This window comes from Thunnus maccoyii, chromosome 4 (genome assembly GCF_910596095.1).
Source record: "Thunnus maccoyii chromosome 4, fThuMac1.1, whole genome shotgun sequence".
NCBI classification, from domain to species: Eukaryota; Metazoa; Chordata; class Actinopteri; order Scombriformes; family Scombridae; genus Thunnus; species Thunnus maccoyii.
The window spans coordinates 11,377,582-11,403,440 of NC_056536.1; the positions used below are offsets into that span (position 1 = coordinate 11,377,582).

General features: G+C 40.8%; 1 protein-coding gene across 2 annotated transcripts in view; it reads left to right on the forward strand.

The window, feature by feature from the left end:
- Window positions 1-25,859, forward strand: part of prkar2aa (protein kinase, cAMP-dependent, regulatory, type II, alpha A) — a 45,375-nt gene that overhangs the window by 14,105 nt on the left and 5,411 nt on the right. For both annotated transcript variants that reach the window (XM_042409485.1, XM_042409486.1), the window contains exons 3-5: window positions 17,311-17,346; window positions 21,186-21,322; window positions 22,607-22,713. In XM_042409485.1, the coding sequence (XP_042265419.1) occupies window positions 17,311-17,346; window positions 21,186-21,322; window positions 22,607-22,713 (280 nt within the window). The remainder of the gene's footprint in view (window positions 1-17,310; window positions 17,347-21,185; window positions 21,323-22,606; window positions 22,714-25,859) is intronic.

Consider the following 25,859-nt stretch of genomic DNA (forward strand, 5'->3'; position numbering starts at 1 on the left):
ACTGTAAATCCACATTTTAAAGCTGATGTAAAAAGCATCTCCGTCACCTTTTCCACTCCTGATGAGTTTGCACCACTGGTACTAAATTGAGAAAACAGTGATTCATTTGTGTACTTTTTGACCTCACCTGTTCAGGCAACAAATGAATTTTGGTATTCACCTGTGACTGTGGTAAGTGAACAAAAGAGTTTCCCCAGCCTCAAGCTAATATGAGTTTTAGAAAAGGGATGATGGTTGGTTTCCTGCCAAATTGGCTGTTAGAGCAGACAGCTGAACAGACAAAGACCAGTATGTGGCCGGTGGTTGTATCACACCCTGCCTCAGACATCATTCTAACTCGTCAACCGAACAGTAGAGCACACCTGTGAAAATTGGGTTTATTTTATAAATTCTGCACCATTGCTTTAATCATTTGTCACTTTTACATAAGAAGATGGAGATTTTCCACACACTGCGCTTGGTACACATGGTTTCACTCATATCGAGCACAAATCTGCACATGGATCTGGACCTGCACCAAAAACTAATTCCTTGTCCTTTGGCCTACAATATGGTATAATTTTCCACCAAATGTCATTGAAATCTGTTACTGTGTTTTTGAGGTACACTAACGAACACACAGACAAACATGATTGAGAACATACACCTTGTTAGAAAACACCTTGTTAGAGGTAATGCGAGGTTACGCTTCTTCTCATTTAATGTTGTATAACGCAGGCTGTGATTGGACTAAACATAACAGAGAAAACTGTCTTATCTTCCAATAATGGTTACTGTTTTCCACCAGTTTTCACTATTTACCAGCCCTTTTTTTAAAAAAAAAAAGATTAATTTGGAGTCGATTTTAATACTGTGTAGATGGTGAGTTCAACATAGTCCCCTTAACTGGCGCAGCCATGGTCACCATAGAAACCACTGGCCTTGAAACTGCTCTCAGCCAGTCGCTGCTGTCAGTGACAGTGATGGGCAGCGGCCTCGCCTAATCATGATTCAGATAAAGAAAGTTGAGGAGGTCACTAGCAGTTCACAGCCCTCTTTAACAAGTATCTTTATCGTTGTATTTGCATAGCCTTGATATGACAGACTCTCATATCGATGTCTTTGTATTGCAGTTTTGATAATGTGTGTTTGTGTAAGCCTCTCATTATTTATCTAAACAGTTACACTGTTTACTGTCTATCAGTGAGAAATAAAGCTGTCATTGAGAGAGAGAGAGAGAGTTTAGAGTGTAAAGTAAGCGTACGAGTGTACATTCGTAGGTGATTCAATGGCACAGCAAGTAGTACCCACGAGCTACAAGTTGAATGGTATTGCATTTAATGACCTAAATCTAAACATAGGCCTCAGAATGTGGAGGTTTGGAGTTCTTTTGTGACTGTAAATGGTCACGTAATGGGAGACCAGATCGGCCTTGTTTACGTTACACCCCTGTGGTTTGATGAGAACGTGTTGCGCTCTCCTACCCGCAGGCTGGCTGCTAATGTTTTTCTGCCGTTTGACGTTTTTACCACCACACACACACGACTTCTGGAGGCCAGATACTGTGCTGTACTTGCCTGTTAATGCCATGCGGTTCCTAGCCTGCGCGTTTGTAAACTTTTTCACCCTGGGAGCCAAAACAAATCAACTTAACATCTTCCTGGGGATATGAAAACATATTGCTGCACTTGTCATGTGGAGACTTGACACTTTAGACCCAGATGTTGGTGCCTGAGTGGTTGTAATTATTGTCTTTCAGCTTGCCTTTGCCACATCCCAGGCTACTGGGATAATACTGGTCCATTTAATGTCTCCAATGTCTCCTGTCACCTCGTAGACTCTGTGTCAGCACATCAAAATAATTTCAGGCCCCTCTCTTGTGAGTTCTCCTCATGGCAAAAAAGGCAATATATTTTAATGAAACAAGCTCATGGGGGTAATATCAACTATACACTGTATGAGTTGCAGAAAACCTGCAGCAGCTGGGTTCATAAACTCAGTGCCAGATAAGGTCAGAAAAGGGATTCCTGTCATCCACATTCTGTAATGTCACATTCTACAGGTGACAGGTAACATTCCTCAGGTCTATAATCATACAGGCTGATAACATGGCAGACTCTGGGAACAGAACCTGAGTGAAGATGAAAACGTCATAAGCGGTGCACGCTTTACATACAAGGCTTGTGTAGTAATACTAAACAGATATGGGGTATTGTCACATTTAAGAACTATATATATCCTTCATGTTAAAAGGTGTATATATCTCTCAGCAGTGGCACAAGTTCACATTACACTGTGCACCAGCTTTGACGTAAGCACAAAGCAGTTTCCAGTGATGGCCAGTGCCTGCTAGTTCTCTTCACAAATGTGTCGCTTCCAAGAAATATTTCTTGGGAGGAGGCAACATGTCAATGAGAGAAAGAAACTGCTTACTGCTGCGCCTGAGAAAAGAGGTCTTGGGGAAAAACCCCATAAACAAACTACAGCTTAGTCGCTCCCATAGGCATTGAAGTTTCAACACAAGTTTCACCACAATGCTCTGTGTCTCAAATTTTACATTGCTGCAATGACGTAAGAGTATTTTGTCAGATGCGTGTGTTATCAGAAGAAGAAATGTTGTGGTCTCACAATACACTTCTGACCAGATCTCAGATATGTGGTTGTCAATGAGATATGACCTTACTTGGTTCACTCTCAAAGCAGCATGTCCTCCGTAGAAAGGTGGAGTCTTGCTCCATGCAGCATTGATTGTCTGTATGCCTTGTATTATTAGTCTGATGTGTGCTGTCCACTGTCCAGTAATAAAAAAATATGATGCTCGTGGCATTTGTACAACACTCATTTTTGCTTCTGCCTCTGTGACTACTGCTGGCCTGTGTAATGTAATGGGGAAAGCGTAGTATTAACACCGCCAGGGTCATGGGGGGATTTCCACAGGCACTAAGTGAGCACTCTCTCATGGTCCTCTAAGATACTTTGAAAAAGCCTCTGCTAAATGGCACACGCATGTGTGCACTGCTATTACTGCAGCTACCAAAGCTTAAAACAGTAGCCGCTCTACTGATAATGTATTTCTGTTTAAATATGCGACACTGTAATCAGATTAATTTGTTTGCAAAGGGTGTAATCAAAGTAAGCATAATTTATTTAGTGAAGCGGAATCACTTGTCAATCTTTTACTTGTGACTTACAGTAAACTATGCTTTAAATGGTGTGTTTAGAAAATATATGCTACTGTGAACAGGATAAAAAGTAAGTAAGAAAAAAGATAGGATGTCCATCATCCAACACACAATCTGTGCTGGATGTGTAACTTGGCAGCAGGTTGTTCTCATGTTGGCCAGAACAAATGAATAGGCTTCAAGTTAAGTGCTCCAAGTTCATTTTGGAGTGCAAAAACTACACAACAACTCATGTAAACGTGGGGTTATTAGGGATGTTGGGTTACTGCAGATGCTTTGATCATAGTGTTACTTTGATGTGATAATTGACCATCGAACATGTAGCTAGTGGTTGACATTGTGTGTCATGTTGAAGCATAGATGGTAGGTGACAGGTCAAGTCAGACTGAAAGAGTTTAGGTGGGATCAGCAAATCTGGTGATGCTAGGAAAGGGTTAACATCAATGCAGCTATAAGCAGGAGAGGGCTACTTCCTTTTAAGGGCCCAAGTCTTCTGGAGAGTGTGATAGAGGGGGAGAGACAGAGAGCGAGAGAGAGGGAGAGAGATACTGGGAAAGGGAGTGAGTCAGATATGGGGCAAGGGTAGAGAATGAGAGAGCAGAAGAGACAGTTTTTGTGGGAGGGAAATGGATAGAGTTAGATAATGGGAAAGGTAAAGAGAGTGAGAAGGGAGTTGCATGGTGGGAAACAGGGGCCGAAACAGAAACAGTGCAGAGCGTGAGAATAATGGTGGAGAGAGAGAGGAAGCTTGATGACATAGGAAGAGGGAGGTAAAAGCTGTGAGAGCTGACAAGAGAAACTGTTTTCTCAGCAAGGATGGAGAAAAAGAATGAAATAACCAGAGAACAGAAAGATGCACAATGGTTATAACAAACAAGAAAGAAAACACAAAACTGTGAAGAAAGATGAAAGAGACAAAGCTGCTGCCGCAAAAGCGACACAAAGAAGAGTAAGAGAAACACGTGGCGGAAAGGCGTTTTGTGACAGGGGAAGGCAGCGTGATGGAGGGGAAGAAAAGCCAGAACAGACAGGGTGAAAAAACTGACAAATAAAGCGGTCCATTAGAGAGACAAGCTATTATTTGAGTAATCTAATGGACCCTTGCTGTTCATCTGTCATAGAGGAAACCCCAGTTGTGTGTCTCTGTGTATATTAAGTCCGTTTTGTAGGCACTCCTTTGTGTATTTTTGTGATATAGGCACTGTATATGTGAAGCACAGATATTATTTATCAGTGTATACGTATATTTTTGTATTTCCCGGCCTCAGTGTTATCTTGTAACCTCATATATACCTCATATATCTGTTGTTTTACAACTTCTGTGTAACTGTTTCGACATTCCAACAAGTTCTCCTCGCCACCATAAATCACAGAGCTGAGAAACGATGGGATTGGTACAGCAGGTCCGCTAATTTAACTCTCGTGCATCTTCTCTTCATGTTTACATTTCATATATCATGCTTAGCTTCTGCTTACAGGTTCAGCTATGTGTCTGCATGTGTGTCACTTAGACAGAATAAGAGATCTCCACTCCTTTTTAATGTATGGGATAGTACAGGACAGGGAGTGTAAGGTATAAACTAGGGATGTCAGTAGTTAACCATTAATTGGTTGACCGCTGAGAATATTTTTGACTGGTTACGCATGTCGGTCCATAGGTTAATTTGCATGCATATTCTGCTAATGGCTTGACAATTACGTGTTCACAACACCAGATCCTCTTTTTGAATGGATAAAGTACCGGTGTAAAACCGACTTCTACACAGAGTGTTGTATTATGGGTTGTTTGTAGCTTTAATGTTGCTAGGGAGTGTCCTAAAGTCTGTTTATGATGAGTGTGTTAGAGTCAGTTTAACCTGTAGGACTTTCTGAAGGCTCGTGTAACATGAGTCCAAAGTGTCTTATGACGTTTCTTCTGCTGAAATTGAATATAGCAAGCTGCCAAATACTATGGTCACATATGATAAGCAGCTTGAAAAGATAAACAGGCAGTCTTGTAAATGCTAACTGCCAGAGAAAATAATTTTTGACTGCTTCCAAGAGCCTGGCAGGAGAGCGTGTGAGTATGTAACTATACTATGTATGTAACTATACGGCTGCCATGTCCGAGGATGGCTCACAGTCGCAACCAAAGATCACATCCCTGCTAGCTGGGGGGAGAAAATGTGATGCGCGCCAGTCCAAGGCCATCACCCAGTTGGTGTGCTGAATGATTGAGACAGATATGCTGCCAATCAGTGTCGTAGAGGATGAAGGATTGAAAGGGCTAGTTCGGTACCTCGAGCCTGACTACATTATGCCACCCAGAGCTACACATTGAAAAACACTTTTAGGAGAAGAAGGATGGGTGTCGGCCTACCAAAAGCAAAATTAACTGAAACTGACATTCCTAGAATAAACTAATGACATGGAAATCTGTTCTTGTACTTGACACAACCAGTTCCGTTGTAAAATGAGTTGTAAAATAGCTGCACTGAGCAGCTGGTGCTGAGCTCTACAACATTTGAAATACTCAGTAATACCACAGTCCCTCAAGCAGCTCCACTGAGCTTAGTGTTTAGCTCAGGCCTACTTAGAGGTAGTTGCCATAATTTTCTCTACCTGTTCTAGGATTTTAGGAACTGGTGCGGGGGAAAAAAAGGACCAGAAGCTTGCCCTCCATAACCTCTATCCTACTGCCACCCACATTACCATGTAGTATTTCTTAAATCTACTCAGGGCACAGAATTAGCACCAGCCACCAGCCAAATGCTGGTGAAATATGCAGGTGGCTGGTAGATTTGCTTCACTCACCAGCCAAAAAAAAAAAAACAACGGTGATCTTTTGAGTGGCTGGTAAAATTTGAACATTTCACTAGCCATTTGGCCGGTGGACAAAAAAGTTAATTTTGCACCCTGAGTCTACTCCAATGATATATCATCTATTTTCCCAGCTGACTCTCATGTGATACAAACAGCTGCTGGTGTGAAACAGCCAGTACTAATAACCCACATTAATGTCATGTGATTATGACAAAGGCGAATTCCCCCGCAAAACAACATCCCATTGATGATATTCAAAAATACTGCTGAAATATTCAGTGTTTTTTAGCGTATGCTGCTCAATCCATTCGGTAAGGCCTAAATTTGCCGGAGGCAATAATTGACATGTTGTTTGACACTCATAATTTGACTCCGGTGTGACGCACCACAGCCAGCAGACATGATACATCAGCAGTCCTGATACCTGTCACCAGGTTTATTATCTACTGTCTGCTTTCTCTCTCTGGATACCAGCTTCATCATAGCACTCAAAATATGTGCAGTACTAGTTAACTTGTTGACCTCAGTCAGTAATGACCGTAGGGAGAAGTTAAACCAATTCTACAGAACTGATATGTCAGGGTGATTTGCTGCCATGTGATGCATTTATTATATAATTGGACATTGGATAATTTTTCAGAATATGCACAGGTTTCTGCTACATACTAGGATATTCTGTTTATTCCAAAAGTTGTATTTTCTTCAGCAGTATATGTCGCTATTGGTTGAATACTGTGATAGTTTTTACCACACTAATTTTGTCAATATCGCTCATCCTCAAATTCCTTTAAAAAAAAAAACATGTCACCTCTGCTTTAGGATGCTTTAGGATGGACAGTCTATCTCAAAGAAGCACTACTAGATTGTGGTGATGGTGATGTGTGCTTAGTCATCAGGCTGTGTGTGTGCTCATACACTTGTGTATTTGTGTCCTCCTCTGCTGTCTGTGCCTCTGTTTTTTTTTTATTATGTGTCTCTCTACATACACTGTAAGTTGGCAGCCTGCGTGTGCAATTGTGTGCACATTTACATAAGTTCTGTAGTGCAGACAGTATGTGTTTTTTGATTAGATTTCCACATTAACTTGGTATTGTAGTGTAAGCTGTAGAGCCTGGAGTTAGCGCTGCAGAGGTCAGCACTTCAGCGCACATTGACTGCTGACATATAGAGCCAGACTACATATATCTTCTCTGGGGAGGAGAACATGCAGGGATATGATTTATGTTAGTTCCTCTCTGTATGAGTCTTGGGGAGAAATGAAAGAGGGCATAAGGAAAAATGGAGGAGTCATATAAATTGATAACAGATCATAATGAAAAACAGTGGCTCAGAGTTGGGGAAAGCTAAGGTATTGATCAGATTGTTGGCAATGCAGGCTCTTGTAGAGGGTCATAAAGTGATGCCACAATTTAAGAATGATTGAAACCCTAATTTCAAAAATCATCTGTATGCTGTTTTGAGGGGAAAACGTCAATTATCTTTTTTTTTTTTTTTTTTTTTTTCATCATGTTCACTTCACAGTCAGCCACTGTAGAAAACACTGTCACAAAATCCTCCCTCTTCTGTTCAAAGAGGCTGCACGTGTGCATTTTGAAGGCATGATTCTGGAGGGATTTCTATGTATACGTGGGTGTGCAGTAGGAGACGGGAGCTGATGATGTGCTCTATTGAGTCTGCTATCGACATTTCCAATTGTTGTGTCTCTTCCACCTGCTGTGTGTGTGTGTCTGTATAATGTTTCACGTGCGTATATCTTATACTGCATGTATATGTTTTCTGCGTGCCTTACTGTGAGCCCGAGTGCATGATGAAGCTGCTGTGTGTGTGTGTGTATGTGCATATATTTCGCGTGAGTGCGTGCCAGCAGAGGCTGACAGTGACGTCCGAGGCTTCTAGCTTTGGAGGAGAGGAAACACGTGAGGGAAGCTCCCTGCTCCACATCTGACCCTGCTGTTATCAATCAGGCCTTGAGAGGTGGAGAGGGAGAGAGGGAGAGTGGGAAAGAGGCACATGCGGAGAAGAGAGAGGCTGTTAGGAAAGGGGGGGGAAGAAAAGGAGAGAGTGGGAGGATAGAAGAGGAACAAATGGTTGGGGCTGTTGAAGAAGAGAAATGCAAGAAAAATGGATAGATGAGGGGAGAGAAAGGGGAAGAGTTGGAGGAAGGTAGAGAAACTACCGAGAGTGTTACTGTAACTTGATTAATCATTTAGTCTTTAAAATGTCAAGAAGCCACATGCCACATGTGAACAAGAGAAGGTCTGTAAATTGCTCGCTTCATCTCACCAGCAGCCACAAAACTCCTCAAGTATTCATTCATTCTAATGATATGAAATGGAGGCGACCAAGCAAAGCTTTGCATTGATAAAAATGAACTAACAAGCATGTATAAAATGTAAGAAATAAATTAAATCTACAGTAAATAAAAGTTACCACCGTGCCCTGGACGTGACTGAGAATCATGGAAATATGAAAGAACAATAAATGACCTGAACTGTCCCCTCACGTTCAAAATGGACACAAATTGGCCATTTAGGTGACAGAGTTTCCCTGAGTCAGGTGCTGAAGTGATGAATTTGTGCCTCCACTCCTCACAAAGCTTGTGTTTATTTAATATTTGGTGTCTAAAATCAATTATTCTAACAAGACAATCCGTGCGTGTATTGAAATTTAAGAATCAGGACGTCAAAGTGCTAAATCTTCCACATTTTAATGCAACAAATGAATATCCAGGCGCCATTCATAGTCTACATTACTATTTTCAGAGATGGGCTGAGGAAGCTGCCAGCAGCGCACCCATCCCCAAACATGATCCAGCCCCTGTCACTATATATTCTGCCAAATTCATTCTGTCGAATAGGCTCCAAATGGTGGTTGACCCGCTGCCAAAGTGGCTAATGTAATGGACAGACTTGTCCTTTTTTAAAAGCCAAAATTTTCCTGCGTTTCACTGCTTTCTATTCCAGGAAGCAGAGTGGTTAGAGGGAAACCAGGGAGGTGTGAGCAGCAACAGGTGGGCAGACAAATAACAGACCTGTCCAAACTTAATTTATGTCACCTATTTTCCTTTAGCTATCCCACTTGACAGCCGGCAGTCGCTTCCGCAGTTTAGGTTAGGGTTCATTTAATCCTCGCTAACTGTGGCGCCAGATCTGTCTTTTTGTCATGTGTTTCTATTCATCTGTTCCACTCTGTCTCATCCATCTTACCAGTCTAACCACTCTGTAGCCATTTTGTTAAAGTAAAAATAGCAAAATGTAAAATATTGAAATTTGAAGTGTATGAGGCGGGGTGGCCACATTCATGCTTCGGTCTCCCCTCCAGCTAACTGGCCCCGATGTATCGACAGGCCGCACAGACGGACAAGCACACACTGAGAATGACTGTAAGGGAAATCAATCTAAAACACCAGGCAGGGACGGATGAATTGCTCCCTTTTTTTTCTTATTCACTTATTCACTCAATGGGGTCTCTCACTCTCTCTGCCTCAGTGATTATCTCTCTCTCTTTGTGTTTGTTTCTTTACCTTTTTTTTTTCCTGAATCACTAGTTATGATATGCTATAGTCATCCTCTTATCCAGTGTCTGTTTCTCTCTCTGTATATATACACATCTGTAGCCATTTTGCTTTCTTTCCAACTGTCCCCTTTTTCTTTATCTCTCCTTTCTTTTTCTATATCAGCAGTAGCTTACTCCTCATCCCTGCCATCATACTGGCATTTGCTATCATGTCTTTTTCCTCTCACTGTCTCTGTATATTTCTTTTTTTTCACATTGCCAGAGATCTCACTCTGTCGCCCCTTCTGGCTTGTCCTTTTGTTTCTCCCCCTCTGGTTCTCCCTCTGTCCTACCCTCTCTCCTTTTCTCTCCCCCTGTATCTCTCTTCTCTCCATCTGTTAATGCTGTTATGGCAGTGAGTGGGTGTATAGGGAAGGATGGAGAGAGATAGAAAGAGAATGTGAGAGAGGAGGAGGAGGGAGGGGGGGAAGGAGGGATGGTCTACCACTTGTTACAAGCTGGATAGAGGAGAAGGGAGGTGGATGACGGGGGGAGGGGTGGAGGGTGAAGGGGGTAGTGTTGTTATGGTGATGAGATCCTCTTTGTTTTAGGTTGCCAAGGCAACTTCAGGCGTACACTTGATACAGCCACCATCACCATCACCACCACCACCACCCAGCCACATGACTGTAGGGAGAGCACTTCACACTTTGCACACTCAGACTTATGCACCCACACATCGAAACACACAAAAGCACGTGCACACACACATTTTTTATTATGTCCACCTACTATTGGCTGCATTTTATGTGACTGATGGAGACAATACATGATACATTTTGCATGTGCTGATCACACTAGTTTACCCCCCAAAAAGCAACACACACAAGTAAATTTATTATACACACTGGTGTTTATTCTGTTTTCTTGACTTTTGCCTGCGGCTCATGCTTATTTCCCCACAAACATGGAGCTAATGTGTTCAGGTGACTCACCTGTTGTTGCTTCGGTAAAGTTTGAGAGCTGCAATTTGTAAAGTAACTTAAACCTTGAGCCTAAACAGCAAAAGCATGGAACCAAAACAAGAATAACCCCACAACCGCCATTAACTTGAAATACAATGTAGAGTACATAACAACATAACTATAATATATAAGTTATGTATACAATGGGGCGCCCTGGTGGCCTGATGGTCTAGTCGCATACAATATAACTGCAGTGTCCACGGTTCAATTCCTGGCAGGGGGACCGTTTTTACATGCCACACCCCTCTCTCTTCCCTTGTTTCCTGTCTCACTATCCTAACTGTCTTTATAATTAATAAATACATAAATAAAACAAAACAACAAAGATGTAAAAGCATCCATACAGAGCAAAATATAGACTATAAGCCAGTATAACAAATAGTAGAAAGATGAGTGATTTTATACATTTTCACTGAAACACAACTAGTCAGTGTTTCATGCATGACCCGCTTTGTTTGGGTCTATGTGTAAATCTTCAATTTTATGTGTGTGTGTGTGATTTTGTCGGTCTTTGTGCCTACGTGCTGCGGTACCTGCAGGGATCTGACCTGTTCATGGGTTTGGCTTGGATCAAAACAAATCATTTTAAGCAGTTTGGAATGTGTCCTCTCGGTAGGTGGTTATGTTGCTGATAATAGTTTTGGAGGGGAGGGAGACTGTATTGAAGGAAACATAAAAAAAAAAGTGGAATAAGTGAGTGAAATGAATAATAAAAACAAGGTCACCAGAATGATAATTCTCACTATATTTCCAGGTGCTACCATGATTTCTAGGAATTTACCTCTTTAAAGCACCTCGGTGGTGTTACATGTTTAACTTATCACAAACTGTGCATTGGTATAAGATTAATAAATGTATTTTTATATCTTTCAATAAGTCATTGTTTTTAGAATAGATTACAACAGGACAGATGGAAGGGAAAGCTCTATAAAAATAGCTGATTTGGTTACTATTTGGGAAGAAGCCTCAGCTCAGTCTTCATTCAAAGACAAACTGTCATGGTTAGATATAAAAGCAGAGCTGTTTCTGTAATTGTGATTCTAGTCACTGCGTTGACATGGTTGTTCATTCATGTTGGCATTACATATTTCTTACATCCTTACGTAAGTAGACAAACCCAAGAAAATCCAGTATGAGTAGCATTTCAGTGTATGCATGATGGTAGTTGTCTCCTGAAGTGTTTAGTAGTGTTAACAACCTTAATACAAGGCTACTAACTACTGCTATTTGGATGCAGACTTTTTAAAGTGGCTAAGACATCGAATACTATATTGACACTGAACTGATACATTCAAAATAGTATCAGGTAATACACCTCAGTCTCCGTTTTGTATCTGTCAGCTTTTGACTCCCGATAGCCAACTCCAAAGGACTGAGGTCTGATGTCTTGAAGTTAAAGAGAGAAAGTAAGAAGCCAGACTCAGATGCAATAGAGAGGATGAAGGGAGGGAGAGGAGTCATGAAGCTTTGGGAGCAATACGGGGGAGGAAGGTCTGTTCCTTTGAGACAGCTGAGGGGGCGAGGTATACAATAAATGACAGACGGTGGAGGAACTGAGAATAGCATTGAAGTCATGGGAGAGTATCTCTAATACTTACTTACACAGAATTCCTATGAAACAACAACAACAGCTGATGTTGGATTAAATATAAACATGTGTTTTTTTATGTTTTAGTGGCCTGTGATGTTATCCAAGTCCATCATGTGTTTTACTGTCTTTGCTATGAGCAAAAATAATATTTTGATAGTTTAAAGAGCAGTGGCATTGTAATCATATTTCCACAGTACTGGCTATACCCTATAAGTACTTGGATGGGGTTTAAGTAAAAGAAAGAAATAAAGGGAGACCATGACAGGTCAAAGAATTGACTCAGTTGCTCATTTCCTGCTCCATTTTGGCTATAGCTGGTAGGGTTGTCTGCCAGTCTTGTTGGCAGGCAACCAAACATGTTTTGGAGATTGCTTTCCATCCTAAAAAAATCAATTGAGTGGTTAAAAATGAAAGCTATTCACTAAGTAAGTCCTACCCTGAGACATGACCCACAGATGCATAGTTATAGACACAGATTCAGGTGCATAGACTGGTCTAAATGAAAATATTGAGATTTTTTTAATGCCCAGAGATGGCTGCTTGTGTTAATTTGAAATTAGTTTTAGTAACTTACTTACTTTTGTAACTTACTGAGTTACAGTGAAACAGGTTTGTTGTTTCATGGTGCAACCCTCCACATGCAAATGTTACATCCGAGCCACACTAGAGGGAAGACCCACAATTCTCCATTTCCTCAATGTAATGCCTAAATTATCAGTGACCTCCAGCATTATGCCATCTAGTTAAAAATGAGCAGTGAATGGCACTACATTGACTATGAACCTCTGCATATATATTTTTAATTTAAGCCTACGTTCTGTACAAATATCATATATAATATGGCTTGTATGTGGTTCTTAACATGCTGTATTCAGCAGCTAACCACTACCTATTGAATATCTAATTCAGCAATCCTCTAAAATACGCTTAGAAGATTAAATGAATATCCCTGCAAAAATATGAGTAAAGGAGAGACAATGAACCAGGTGAAGTACTGGAGACCACATCTACACTCTGCGATATCATGATATGTATCGTTATCAGGATATAAAATGACCTATATCAGGATATGAGATTTTGGTCATATCACACAGCCCTAAGTAGGTGATGTTAAAAATAAAAATAAAAATAAAATAAAATAATAATAAAATAAGATGTTTAAATTATGCTTTTTATGATACATTTAAAGTCTCTTGTATCCATCCTCTTAAGACATTTATTTGTCTTCGTCCCAAATATTGGTTTTGTGTCAAATATTGTCTGTAATTTACTGGGCCCTTCTGTCAGCCAGTGCTGACAAAATTAGAATGGATCCTCTTCCTGTTTCCTGTTTCAACCAACATTAACAATGTTAGATTCACCATCCAGTCTTCTGAGAAGACATTACATGCCACTGCATTGTGTAGAGCCAGCCAAACAGGCTGCTGTTTAGGAGCTTGTTTCGCAGAGCCATTGTTTTGCTTTGCTTTGATTGGGTAATTGTCAGAATATACCTAACCCACAGGGAAATCATTATCTGCTAAGGTCAAGTCCAGCTGGTGTTTAAGACTTTTTGAGTTGTAACTCATTTGGTAGTTGTATTTGGGCAGGCAGACTGAGAGTTCAGGCAGGTAAAGTTGAAGCCATATGACTCCGAATGTGTGGAATGTATGTGAGAATTAACACTTAGATACAAATAAGAGTAGAAATTCAGAGGTCACTCTGAGTTTTCCCTATGTGCTGTCTTTCAACCATTTACCTTACTGTTCTAGGAAATTCCCTTGAAAGAGATACTTTTTTGTAACATTTCCACTTGCAAATGCTACAAATGTCGGTGTGGCAGTAGCCATGTTGCAGAGACCATCGTGTGATTTCATCTGTGTTGAGTGATAATAAGAGTGATCGCCATGGAGAGTAGAGTGTTAAACTCAGCCCATCTCCCCAGGTGACTGGGGAAAGTGGTGTGTATGTGTGAGCTTCCCCCAGGCTCCTGTCTTCACAGTCTAGATCTAATGGGCTCTGACAGGATGGTAATAAGGTAGCAATGGACACACACTGTGTATGTGTGTGTATGTGTATATATGTGTGGCAGCAGTGAGCCATGTCTATGCTGGCTAGTAACAGCCCAGTGTTAGAAAGCAGGTGTTTAGGACATTGACCTCACCCTCTTTGGGCGTAAATGAACACCCTGTTACACACATTCACAAGGATACACACAAACACACACACACACACACACACACACACACACACACACACTGTAAAAACACAGGGTCCGGATGCCCCTAAAGACACAAACAGTCACACAAATGCACAACCGTACATACTGTAAGTACACACCCGCACATGTACATAAACTGCTCTTTCATTTCTCCCTCATGCACGCAGTTCATTTTCTTTTGACCTGCCTCTTTATTATCCCTGATGCATATTCACATCCAGCAGTGTCCTCCCAGGCAGCCTCTACTCTGATGAATACTGCCTGGTGTCGAGTGCACAGCACTGAAATCATGACCAGAAATTAAACTCAATTACAGCTGCTGTTTAGATATTTCCAGGAGGATGTTTTTCCTGTGTTTGGTGGCATGTGAAATTATTTCTGACATAAATATTAAAGCTCTTCTATTAATTACTTCCAATCGATGTTAGACATACAGCATTTACAGCTTTTGCTTTTACATGCATACAACCTCAATATTTCACTAGCAAACTAACTTTATAAATCGGGCAAGATGGGCAAGAGTCATCTCGCCTCAGGGCCTCCCTGGTCCCTCCCTGAACCCAGATCTGGGAGGACAGCTTGCAGGCAAGAGGCAGGAGTCATGGCCTGTACTCATGAGGCTCAGCAAGTGGGGCAGCTGCAGTGAGGGTCTAACACCAGCAAGCAAATAGAAGTGATTGCTCTGCGTTAGCCTGGATAAGCAGCAGAAAAGAGACTAGACTTTTGAACAGCATAGGACTAGTTACCCGCTAACCTAAAGAATATTAATGCATATAACAAGAAACATTTGTTTGCATCTATGCGTGGAACATTCTGGATCAAGGCTGTCACTATTTCAAAAAGTCAAATTCGAACAAAGTAATTTACTGTGATGTCCATCTGTTACTGGTCAGAGTCTACAGTCTTTATATTTTCCCTTGTGGTGTCCTACAAGTGCACTGTGTGTCTTGAGATTGTAGAGTTGACGCTGCTCCGCTCGTTTGACGCTGCCTCACTTGTGTGGTAAGCTAGCTGGTTAATCCTCAGATTTGTTGTCGTTGTAGAGTGAGGCAAACAGCCTCATCTGTGTTGGTAATTTTTTGATCTATGATGTGATGTAGCCCCCAAAATACTTCCACACACTACTTCTGAGATGCTTTGGCGTCATGATTATCCGATCATTGCGGCTTTGTTTGTTATTGTCCTCCATTTTTATTCATTAGCTTAGTTTACTGATAGGTCAAAGAGCATGTGATAGGTCAAATCTACTTCAAACGGTCTGTTGCGTTAAAAGACTGCACATTTTTAATTGGAACTGGTCGTTACAGTTCAATTCTTACATTTTCCCCACATTCGTATGAAAGTTCAAATTTAGAATAAAAAGTGACAGGCCTATTCCGGATATTTCTATAGAAACATTACTCTCATAATAGGATAATAAATTTAGGCTATATGCTATTCAATCCCGGGTGATATAAGCGTCTCTCACCAGTTGTTATATTTAGATCTCATGTTACTAATCAGCGTATGAGCGCTTCTGGCCTAGTGTAAGAGGCATGTGATGTTCTCATGGCCCAACATTTTAATAGATTAGTATGTTGAATAATATGTGAGTATTAATGTGAATGTAAACACAATTGGCACAATGTTTAGGTTCTGAGTAAGTTAACAGTGCGATAAGCTATGTTTTTTTTTTTTTTTTTTGTAAAGGAAGGATATTTTATTTTTTGATTACAGGGTCCTGACCAAGATGACGGGTCTGAAAGAACAGCAGCAGGAATGAGCAGGGCTCTGTAAAGACAGGCTTTTTACAGAGATATTTTCCTTTATTTGAATGTATTTAAAATACTCAAAATCTCTACTAGGGGAGTTAGAGATCACGCCCGCTACACAGCAGTTCTCCTGGTGCTATGTTGAGACACTTCAGCAGGGCAGGTGCCTGCTGTTTTGAGTGCTCAAATGATGAATTTTAAAGCAGAAAAGACATCAAATGTACCATCCTGTTGGCTTAGGAACATTAACAGTGTCCCAACAGCATCTGTGCATCCTCACAGTGCATCGCAACAGCTTGAGGCTGGCTACACTGTAGAACATAAGTTAAGTTAAAACATAAACAAACTGTGGATCTCTTTATGCTGAAGATAGAGACCAGGAATAGTTGACACAGGCATCAAAAATAAAGACAGGGCATCTGTCAACATTTGGGGAAAGAAACGCATTGCTGGTTCAGACAGCCTAATTAATTATATTTAATGGGACATGTTGTAATGTAGCCACGGTGTAACGGATTTGGTGACAACATACCAGTCATTACCCTTTCATCTTTTCCTTTTTCACATAGATTATTTCTAATAAATATCCTACTTGTAAATATGAGGGCTTTTATTAAGTTATTTGTTAATCCGTTCATATCTGTCTGGCTTCAGGCAATAATTGTGTGATTATTTCCGCTGACTGTGGTCATGTTTTGTTTTATTAGATTACAATTTGCAGTTATATTAAAATATTAGCATTTATTAGAAGGAAGGTGTGTGTGTGTGTGTGTGTGTGTGTGTGTGTGTGTGTGTGTGTGGGTTTGTGTGTGTGTGTGTGTGTGTGGGTTTGTGTGTGTGTGTGTGTGTGGGTTTGTGTGTCTGACGAGGTTGGATGGAGGTTGTAGCCGCTGTTCACAGTAGCATTCATGTGTATAAAGAGAATATTTTTGCAATAGTGAAACGCTCTTTCTCAATTCATCTGTTAGCTCAGTCTTTTTTTTTTTCCCTGGTTACGCTCCGTCTCTCTCTGTCTTACTACACGTCTCTTTCAGCATGTCCTACTTTTTATCTCTTCACCTCTTGTTGCCTTTATCTGTTTGCTGGCTGTCATTCTGACTCTCAGCCTTTTTTGTCCCTTTTTTTTTCTCCCCCTGTTTTCTTTCACTTCAATTATTGTTATGAACACCGTCTGTTCAGTGCAGATAATGGTAATGAGGATTTCAAAGCAATCACAAAATTGCATTAAATGTCATTATGTAAAAACAATGATGTTAATTTCACCTCTCTCTCTTTCTCTCCACAGCTCCACCGCCGAGCAGATTCAACAGGAGAGTGTCAGGTGAGATGTTCGAGTGTGTGTGATCACTAGCATGTATGTATGTGTGTGTGTGTGTATGCATGTGTTTGACGTCACGTCCCTTAAGTGTAATTCACACCGGGGACAGCATTACATACATCACTGGTTAAGTGGCTCACCCGCAGCTAGTGTGTGCGTTATTGTGTGGGTCATGCATGCCAGAAGCTTTTGAGGCCAAGTGGTAGATTTACTGATTTGTGTGCGTCTCTCTTGTCGTTGATGTCAAACAGCGCTCAGGCAGTGTTTTGATAATGAATGTATTTGCGTATGTCGTGCATGTAAAACACAGTATTAAGAAGCGCCACCGCAGCGTGTTTTGAGTTAAGCGCGTCTGTGTTGGTGTCTGTGGTCTTATGTGTACAGTGCTCTTGTTTTCTCACGCTCCGTCGTACCCATCTAGTGTTTACATATGAGTAATTGAATGTCGTCAGCCGTCACAGAGCGCTGCACTTTGATTAGGCTCTGGGTGTGTCAGCTGATGTTTATCTTTACCACTGTCATTGTTGACCCTGCTGTCTATACCACAGTGTCATAAAGGTGCATATGTGGTGTTCATTTGTTCAACTTTGTTGTGCTGTTTCCTGTAACAACGGGTTATACAGAGTCCCTCGTTGTTATGACGTAGTAAACAGAGTGGTTTGAAGTTTCTGTGTAGATGAAAATGTGTGAAATTGTGTGGTACAAGCAGACTTTCTTTTGTAGCAGTAATGTTGTTAGACATAATGATCCTTTCTGAGCCCTGAGGAGAAATGGTGTTAATATAACAACAAAGATAGAGTGTCACTGCGACGCTCATCGTGTTACCCAGAGATGTTACTACAAAGGTCCTTTTTCAGTACTGTTGAAAAAGATTCCCATTTATAGTTTGTAAGTTATACAAAGTTATTTTCATTTGGAATTTGTTTTCATTCTTTATATGTGTAATGTTTTCTCAGGGACACAAATTTGATTTTCTCCCAAGGGAAGAAAGCTTCTGAAAGCTTAAAGGAAAACCCAAACCTTTATCACCTTTAATTTTAAATAAAGAGTAAAGGAACTCTGTGATCTGCCTTGTTTTTCAAGCCAATTTCTTTTGGTGTTTCTTTTGGTGTCAAATGTGCAGGATAAGATGTAATAATAAGCTTTACTTTAAATATAGAAACCTGTGTTCATTGTACTGCAATCCAGTACAACAGTTGTTGACGCTGTCAGAGAGGTGTTGACTCAACTGGTGTGGGATTACATTGTAAGGTTAACTTTTGCTCCTCCATACTGTATGTCAACAACATAATGTTTAATACAATACTTTCAATAACTTCTGCTTCAAAAAATACAGCATAATTGAATCAACAGACAAAACTGTATTCTCAACAAAAACTGAGCATTTAGGTATCAGTTTCTCTGAGGTAATGCAGGGGCCTCTCTCTACACTCACCATTTGCAACAATTTCCAACAGTCATACAAGGAGGCATCCATTTGTATCAGAGGCACAGTGATCTGTCAACCTTCAGTGACTTCTAAAGCAAATCATTATGTATTTTATTTATATATAATATATATGAAAGAGAGAGAGAGAGGAAAACAGGTTAGAGAAACATGAAAAACTGTATTTCAGTTTACAGTATTTCATTTCTTTATCCTGTTATCAAAAAAGTTGAACACAGCTTTGGACCAGGAGGCAGCAGTGGATATCCCGAGCCTAGTCTGCAGGAAAATAGAAGATGTCAGTTGAGTAGGCGGTCCTTCAATGTGGCCCAGGACACATTGCGTTTACGCTGCTAAATGAATGTGGCTACATGTGGTGCAGACCACCTCAGGATGTGGTCTGAGTGATTGGATCTCAATGCATTCTTCAACGCGTCTCTGGTGCATTCACAGCTGTACTTAAAACTGTCCAATTATGATTGGATCACCCGAGACGCATGTTAATGGCAGGTGTAAACAGGGGCTGGTTGAGATCCTGACTCGCGGTTGAAATCATTAGGGTTCAAGGTGTTGTCAACATTAGACTGGATGGTGGTTTTCCAATTGACATGACGAGTTGTCCAAATGTCGTAATGGGCTAAACCTGTGATGGGTCTTGAGAAGATAACATGGGACAAATTCATTAAGACATGTAGAAGAAAAATCAGTATAGTGTCTGAAAGTAGACGGCCTCATGCACTCCACACTCAGGGAGGAGGAATCTGATTTCTCACACGAGAAACCGAGGCACCGTCACATCTATAATTTATTTTCTTTGGCTGAAACCGCGGTAGAAATGATGACTTGATTACATATTTGCATTCGATTTGATCACTCCGCCCTGTAACAAGTGAACTAGGGCTTGTCAACAAAACGCACATAGACGACTCACAAGCAGCTTGTTTATTGGCTGCTGTTTTGGCATCTTGTCATCTTGCCAGGGGTTCATAGAGGTTTTGGCAGCATGAGGGAAAACAAACAAATCTGATACCAGAAACTTATGCTGAGCATGATGGACCTGCCTGTACTCTCTGCCTTAACTGATCTTAAATGGTGTTCATACTAGTGAAAAAAAACAAAACACAGAGCTGAATACAAGCAGTCCAGACTGGTTTGCCTACAACTTTTGGCTATCGAATGTCAATATCTGTGTCTTCGTACTCATAAAACTCTTCAGTTTGGGTGTCTCACCCCAAATTAATGACATCACATTCCGGTTGGCAGATCACTGAGACTTCTTTTTACTCGGTCCGTTGTATTTACCTGCCTGATCGAGCTCAACTAAAATAGTGAACACATTCACACTCCAGAGGTCACATGGCTTTAAACATGATTGGTATGAATGCTGAGAGATAAGACGTTACACTCCTGATCGCTCACACACACACACACACACACACACGCCTATGTGTTTTGCGGTAAATGTCATGTGAGAGTTGGAGTGCGTCCTTACAGTGGAGGAAACCCAGACACACACTGACAATTTGAAATGACCTTGTCAGTGTTTGTTATCCAGTGTGCTAAAACATGTCGCTGTGCATGTGTCATTTCCTCACTTCTGGGCTCCTCCAGTGTCCTGCAGTAATGATGTCCTCTGTTCCCTTCTCCTGCAGGACATCGCCTCATTTTGTGTTATACAATATCTTCTTCTCTGCTTGTGTGTGTGTGTGTGTGTGTGTGTGTGTGTGTGTGTGTGTGTGTGTGTGTGTGTGTGTGTGTGTGTGTGTGTGTGTGTGTGTGTGTGTGTGTGTGTGTGTGTGTGTGTGTGTGTGTGTGTGCGTGCTTGTGTAACATCTTGCCTTTCCCTGTACACAGTTTGAATGTGTGTTTGTGTTTTCTTTGCTGGTCTGCTTTGTGTGTTTATCTTTCTTTGTGTGTGTGTTTAAAACATAAACATGACTTTTAAACCTTTAGCATCGCGTGTCCAGATTGCGTCAAGATAGGATTTAAATATTAATAACTTTATTTATGTAGCACCTTCCAAAAACAAAGTTACAAACTGTCACTCTTAATATTAAAACACATCTTCACACACATTAAACTTGTCATCACTGTGATGGATATCTGCCTTATGGTAGAGGCAGAGGCAACTTTTAAATATACAAGGTGCACTGGGAAAAATCAAGACTGGACCAGTTACTTTCTCTACACATACATAGTTTTTAACAGTGCCAAACTTTGGAGAAGCCAGTCTGTCATTCAAAACTCATTCATTTCCATTTGTAGTTATTTTTTTGTGTCATACTGCGTCTCTAAACGTCTCCATATCACACATAATATTTTCTTACCTGGATTGATAGCTCTGTCTAATTACATTGTAATCACACAGGGCGTTTTAACACTGTGTGTAACCTGTGTTTACATGTCTTCCTTCCAGTGTGTGCGGAGGCGTTCAACCCAGACGACGACGACGATGACACGGAGCCCAGAGTGGTTCACCCAAAAACAGATGAGCAGCGCTGCAGACTGCAGGAGGCCTGCCGAGACATCCTAATCTTCAAAACACTAGAACCTGTAAATAAAACAAACAGGAAGACACGTATACACACACCCACACAGCAACACACTAAACTATTTCTACACAGATATTTCTGCACATATTTAACAGGGCACAAAATTAGCACCAGCCATCAGCCAAATGCTGGTAAAATATGCAAGTGGCTGGTAGATTTTCTTCACTCACCAGCCAAAAAACAATGGTAATCTGTCCAGTGGTTGGTGAAATTTGAATATTCACTTGCCATTTGGCTGGTGGAAAAGAAACTTTATTTTGCACCCTGATGGATGAGTTACAGATGAAAGGATAAACCAACATGTGCAGAAAGGTGTGAAGCATCCAGAACAGCTTCAGTGCGCTTGTCAAACATCTTGGCATGTGTTTGTAGGATCATCAACCAATACAACATCTAGACAGATTAATCTGCTTGTCTTATTGGCTACAAAACTGCAGTTATAGTAGCCCGTGATACTGTGTTCTGATTGTACGCTCCTATATTTGGGTATAACAACATAATAGATTAATAATAGATTGTCTCGCCTGTTTTCCAAAAATCAAGTTGTCAAAAATCAACTGTCATATGTCTGTTTGATGTTGCTTTGCTTGGTTTATCCACATTTGTTTTGGCTTAGAGTTCATTTTTATTTTTTAAAACATATGTCTGTTCCCATTGTGAACCATGCAGCACTTGGCATGTGCAATGGTAAATCTAAGTCATTATAATTGACTCAAACCCCAGAGGCAGCAAGACCATCTTGAAATTGCATATCCTGTGGAAACATGGAGAAAGTGTTATGATATGAAAAACAACATCTCCCCTCTCCTTCTCCCCTTTCCCCCTGTGTACACTACGCATTTTGTTTTTTTTCCTAGGATGGCGAAGTCATGACTTGCCCTACTCTGCCTCTGATTGGCTTACCCTGATATTCTTACCCTAACCCTAAACAATCTCACTCCTCATGCCTAAACCTAACCAACCCAACCAACCCAACCATCGAAGGCAACGAGTACTAGCCGATCAGAGGCAGAGTAGGGCGGATCATGACTTCGCCATCATGGGGGAAAAAGAAAAAAACGGCATACAGTACCAGTCAAAAGTTGGGACACACTTTCCCATTCTAGGAAAGTGTGTCCCAACTACACTCTCACACAATTTCTCTGCGGGGATAATTATGTGTCATCTCGTGCCCCTTTAGGAGCAGCACTCACATGAGCAATATGCTCTCATAACATTTCCACTGTTACTCCTCGTTTCTCCTCCTTATTCGTGTCTGACGTCCTTTCTCTCGTCCCCCATCCAGGAGCAGTTCTCAGAGGTGCTGGATGCCATGTTTGAGTTACGGGTTCAGCCCCAGGAGCACGTCATCGACCAGGGAGACGATGGAGACAACTTCTACGTCATAGAGAGGTAGGAGGCAGACACAACAGCTTTAAAGGTGGATCGTTAACGCCGGGTCGATTTGTTTATTTAGATTATGTATGTCTGTTTTAGTGAGCTTACATAGCAGAAAGGCTAGAGATAACAATGTTTTGCTGCACGGTTACTGCAAAACACTAACACCCGTGTGCATATTTTGTCTGTTTGTCTGTTGTGATGGTCTTGAATTAAACTGCATTGTATTTAAAAGATTTACCGATGTTTTGTTCACCTTATTTACATACACAGAGGAGTAAAAAATATTAGAAACACTTTAAAATATATTGAATTCAAATACAACACCATCAATTACAGACTCAAAAATAACCACACAGTTGAATGTGACACAGAGGCAACAACAACAATTTAAAAGTTTCAAAAATGTTGCTTTAATTACCCGGCGTTTGTGTTGAAACGCAATAAATAATAGAGGACTAATGGTGTCGAGCGCTACTCATCTCAAAGATTTACAACAGTGTGGTTGTATCGCTAATCTTTACAGTTCGGTTGGGTTTATGTTGCAGTGCCTGGAGGCCATGTGTGTAGTTTTCCTGCCGTATTGCTTTTGTAAACTCTTGCTTTGTACACAGGCCTTTGCAGAGCAGGTTTTGTAGCCTTGGCTGGTGTTAAGTGTTACAACATTAAAATGAGCCTTCGTATCATCCTTGATGTGTAAACTGACACATTTTATTATTACTGTTTAATCAAGCTGCAGACAGGTGTGTTTGTTGCTACAGTAACGTTCCCTTCAAGGCGCTTGAAGGGTATAAAAAGGTGAAATATTAATGTTGTAGGTTTTAATGTTGAGTTGATTTTCTTTTTAAATAGAGGCAACTTTGATAAACTTCGACAATAATCCCCAAAACTGCACTGAGAGGAATTAACATTTCTTCATCCGCTACAGTCATTTACTTTATTTACCAGCCCAAGCGATTACTTAGCACTCAGCACCACCTCATGATGGCGGTTTTTAACCTCTGTTACCAAAGAGAGAACAGAGCTGCCAGTGTTTGGCTGGTGGCTGGTCTTTGTTTATCCCACCCTGGCCTCTATTCATTCTTGGCATTGCACATATCAGTCCAGCACAGTTCAGTTTAGTTCCACTTGTTGTGTGCTATCTTTCCATCTGCATACACACTTTCTAACCCAGCGGGCTCCCTGTGCATGAGACATTCGATGACCTTTAAGAGCAGCACGCCTGCCTGGACATATACTGTCCCGGGGTTTTCCCTGGTCAAAAAAAAAAAATATGTAGGTGGTGGCTAATGTCACCATAAGGGTGGGGCATGAGTATGGACGCACAGAGATGGAGGGATAAACGTAAAAGAAAAAGAAAAGCAGGAAAGAAAACAGGATGAAGTTCTGTTCTGTTTTATATTTAAACTTTTCATTATGTCGCCGAACCACTTCTATCTATCTACTCTGCGTTCCTGTCATCCTGTTAGCCACCAACGTAACAGATGTGGTTGTCTCTGCTGTCAGCTGACTCTGAAATGGTACACTTCGACGATTTCGTAAGACATAAAAAGAGACCGAAGGCATAACTGTCTAAACATCTAGCTGTCCCGTGTGCTTCTGTATGAGAAGAAGCGCCCTTCATAAACAAAAGTAAACAAATCTAAACAAACCTGTTCTCAAGCCTTGAAGGCAGGAAGTAAAATGGAAATCACTCAGAAGCCCTTGGGGATGAGGAGGACAAATATAATGGGAAGGGTGAGGTATATAATTTGAGAAGAATCATTTGGTCGTCAGTTCTGATTGGTTGAAGCATGTTTGAAGCTGCAGTAATGTAACCACAGAAGTTAGATGTTATATATGTTGATGCTCCAACCAAATGTCATCACTAGATTTTATACACGCGTTCCTCAACAAGCATAATCATTTCATTACTATCCAGTACTGATAGGTGAGCTATCTAGCTGGATTTATTTCTGCATCTCAGCTTTTAAATCCTTAAGCCACTTGATCTTGCATCGGTTTTTTATCACAGCTTCAGTGTTAACATTTTTTTCCAACACTGCTGACATGTCTTAGTTGTTTTGAAAATGACTGTGAAGCACGCCATCCAAGATGAATTCCTTTTTTTTTTTAATATTTGTTGATATTAAGATGTTGCATGTTCTGTCTTACAGAAACAGGAGCTTACAAATCACATAAGGCTCTGCCCGAGAGTTTACTGGGCAGGGAAAATCCTTATCATGCACACATCCACTGAAGGAAGGGAGGAACATCCTTTTTGTTCTCCTGTGACAGTGGAATGAAATATACCAGCCATAGTCCAGTCTTAGCAAAACCTCAAAAATTCTGACTAAACTTCCTCAACACTTACTTGTCTGTCTTATTCCAGAAGTAAAAAATGATTAATTTAAAGAAAATCCGCCCTTTCTTTCACAGTATATCTGGCCGTCTTGGCTCAAGTCTTCACAGCTTTCACACCTGCTCAGTGTCTGTCATTAAGAGCGAACAGACCAGTATTTTAAACAGTGTCTAAATCGTTTGCTTAACCGCCGGCAACACAAGTGATCATCGTCCCCATCGTCCCCATTGTCCCCATCGTCATGGTAATCCAGTCAATCTAAGTTAATACGCCACAAGCGACAAGGGTTTTAGCCCCACTAACGCAGCCAATAGAAGGACAGGCTATCTTACAAAGTGACTGGATAATCCTGCTGATCAACTCGACGCTGCAAATTGCCTTCCTCAGGTTCAATCCTCATAGATAGATAGATAGATAGATAGATAGATAGATAGATAGATAGATAGATAGATATAGAGGGATGGGGACACCGAGCTGCTCTGCTGAAATATTAACCGCACATGCAAACACTTTTTGATACTGTACATGGAGAAAATATGCTCAGAGAAGCTAAACTGCTCTCGCCTTTTTGGACTGTATATTGTTACAGTTAAGAATTTGCAAATGTATGAGAAACATCTCTTTTAAAAATAAATATTCGCACAATTACACACACTAGTGCACCCACACAAACAGAGAGTGAATGATTTGCTCACTAAGTGTGCCAAACTGACAGAGGTTACTGTCCGGAGGCTACAGATAATGTGTAATTAGATGTCTATTGAGTAAATGAGTCACTAGGTCAATTGGAAAAACACTGATCACCACTTAACTTTTGTTA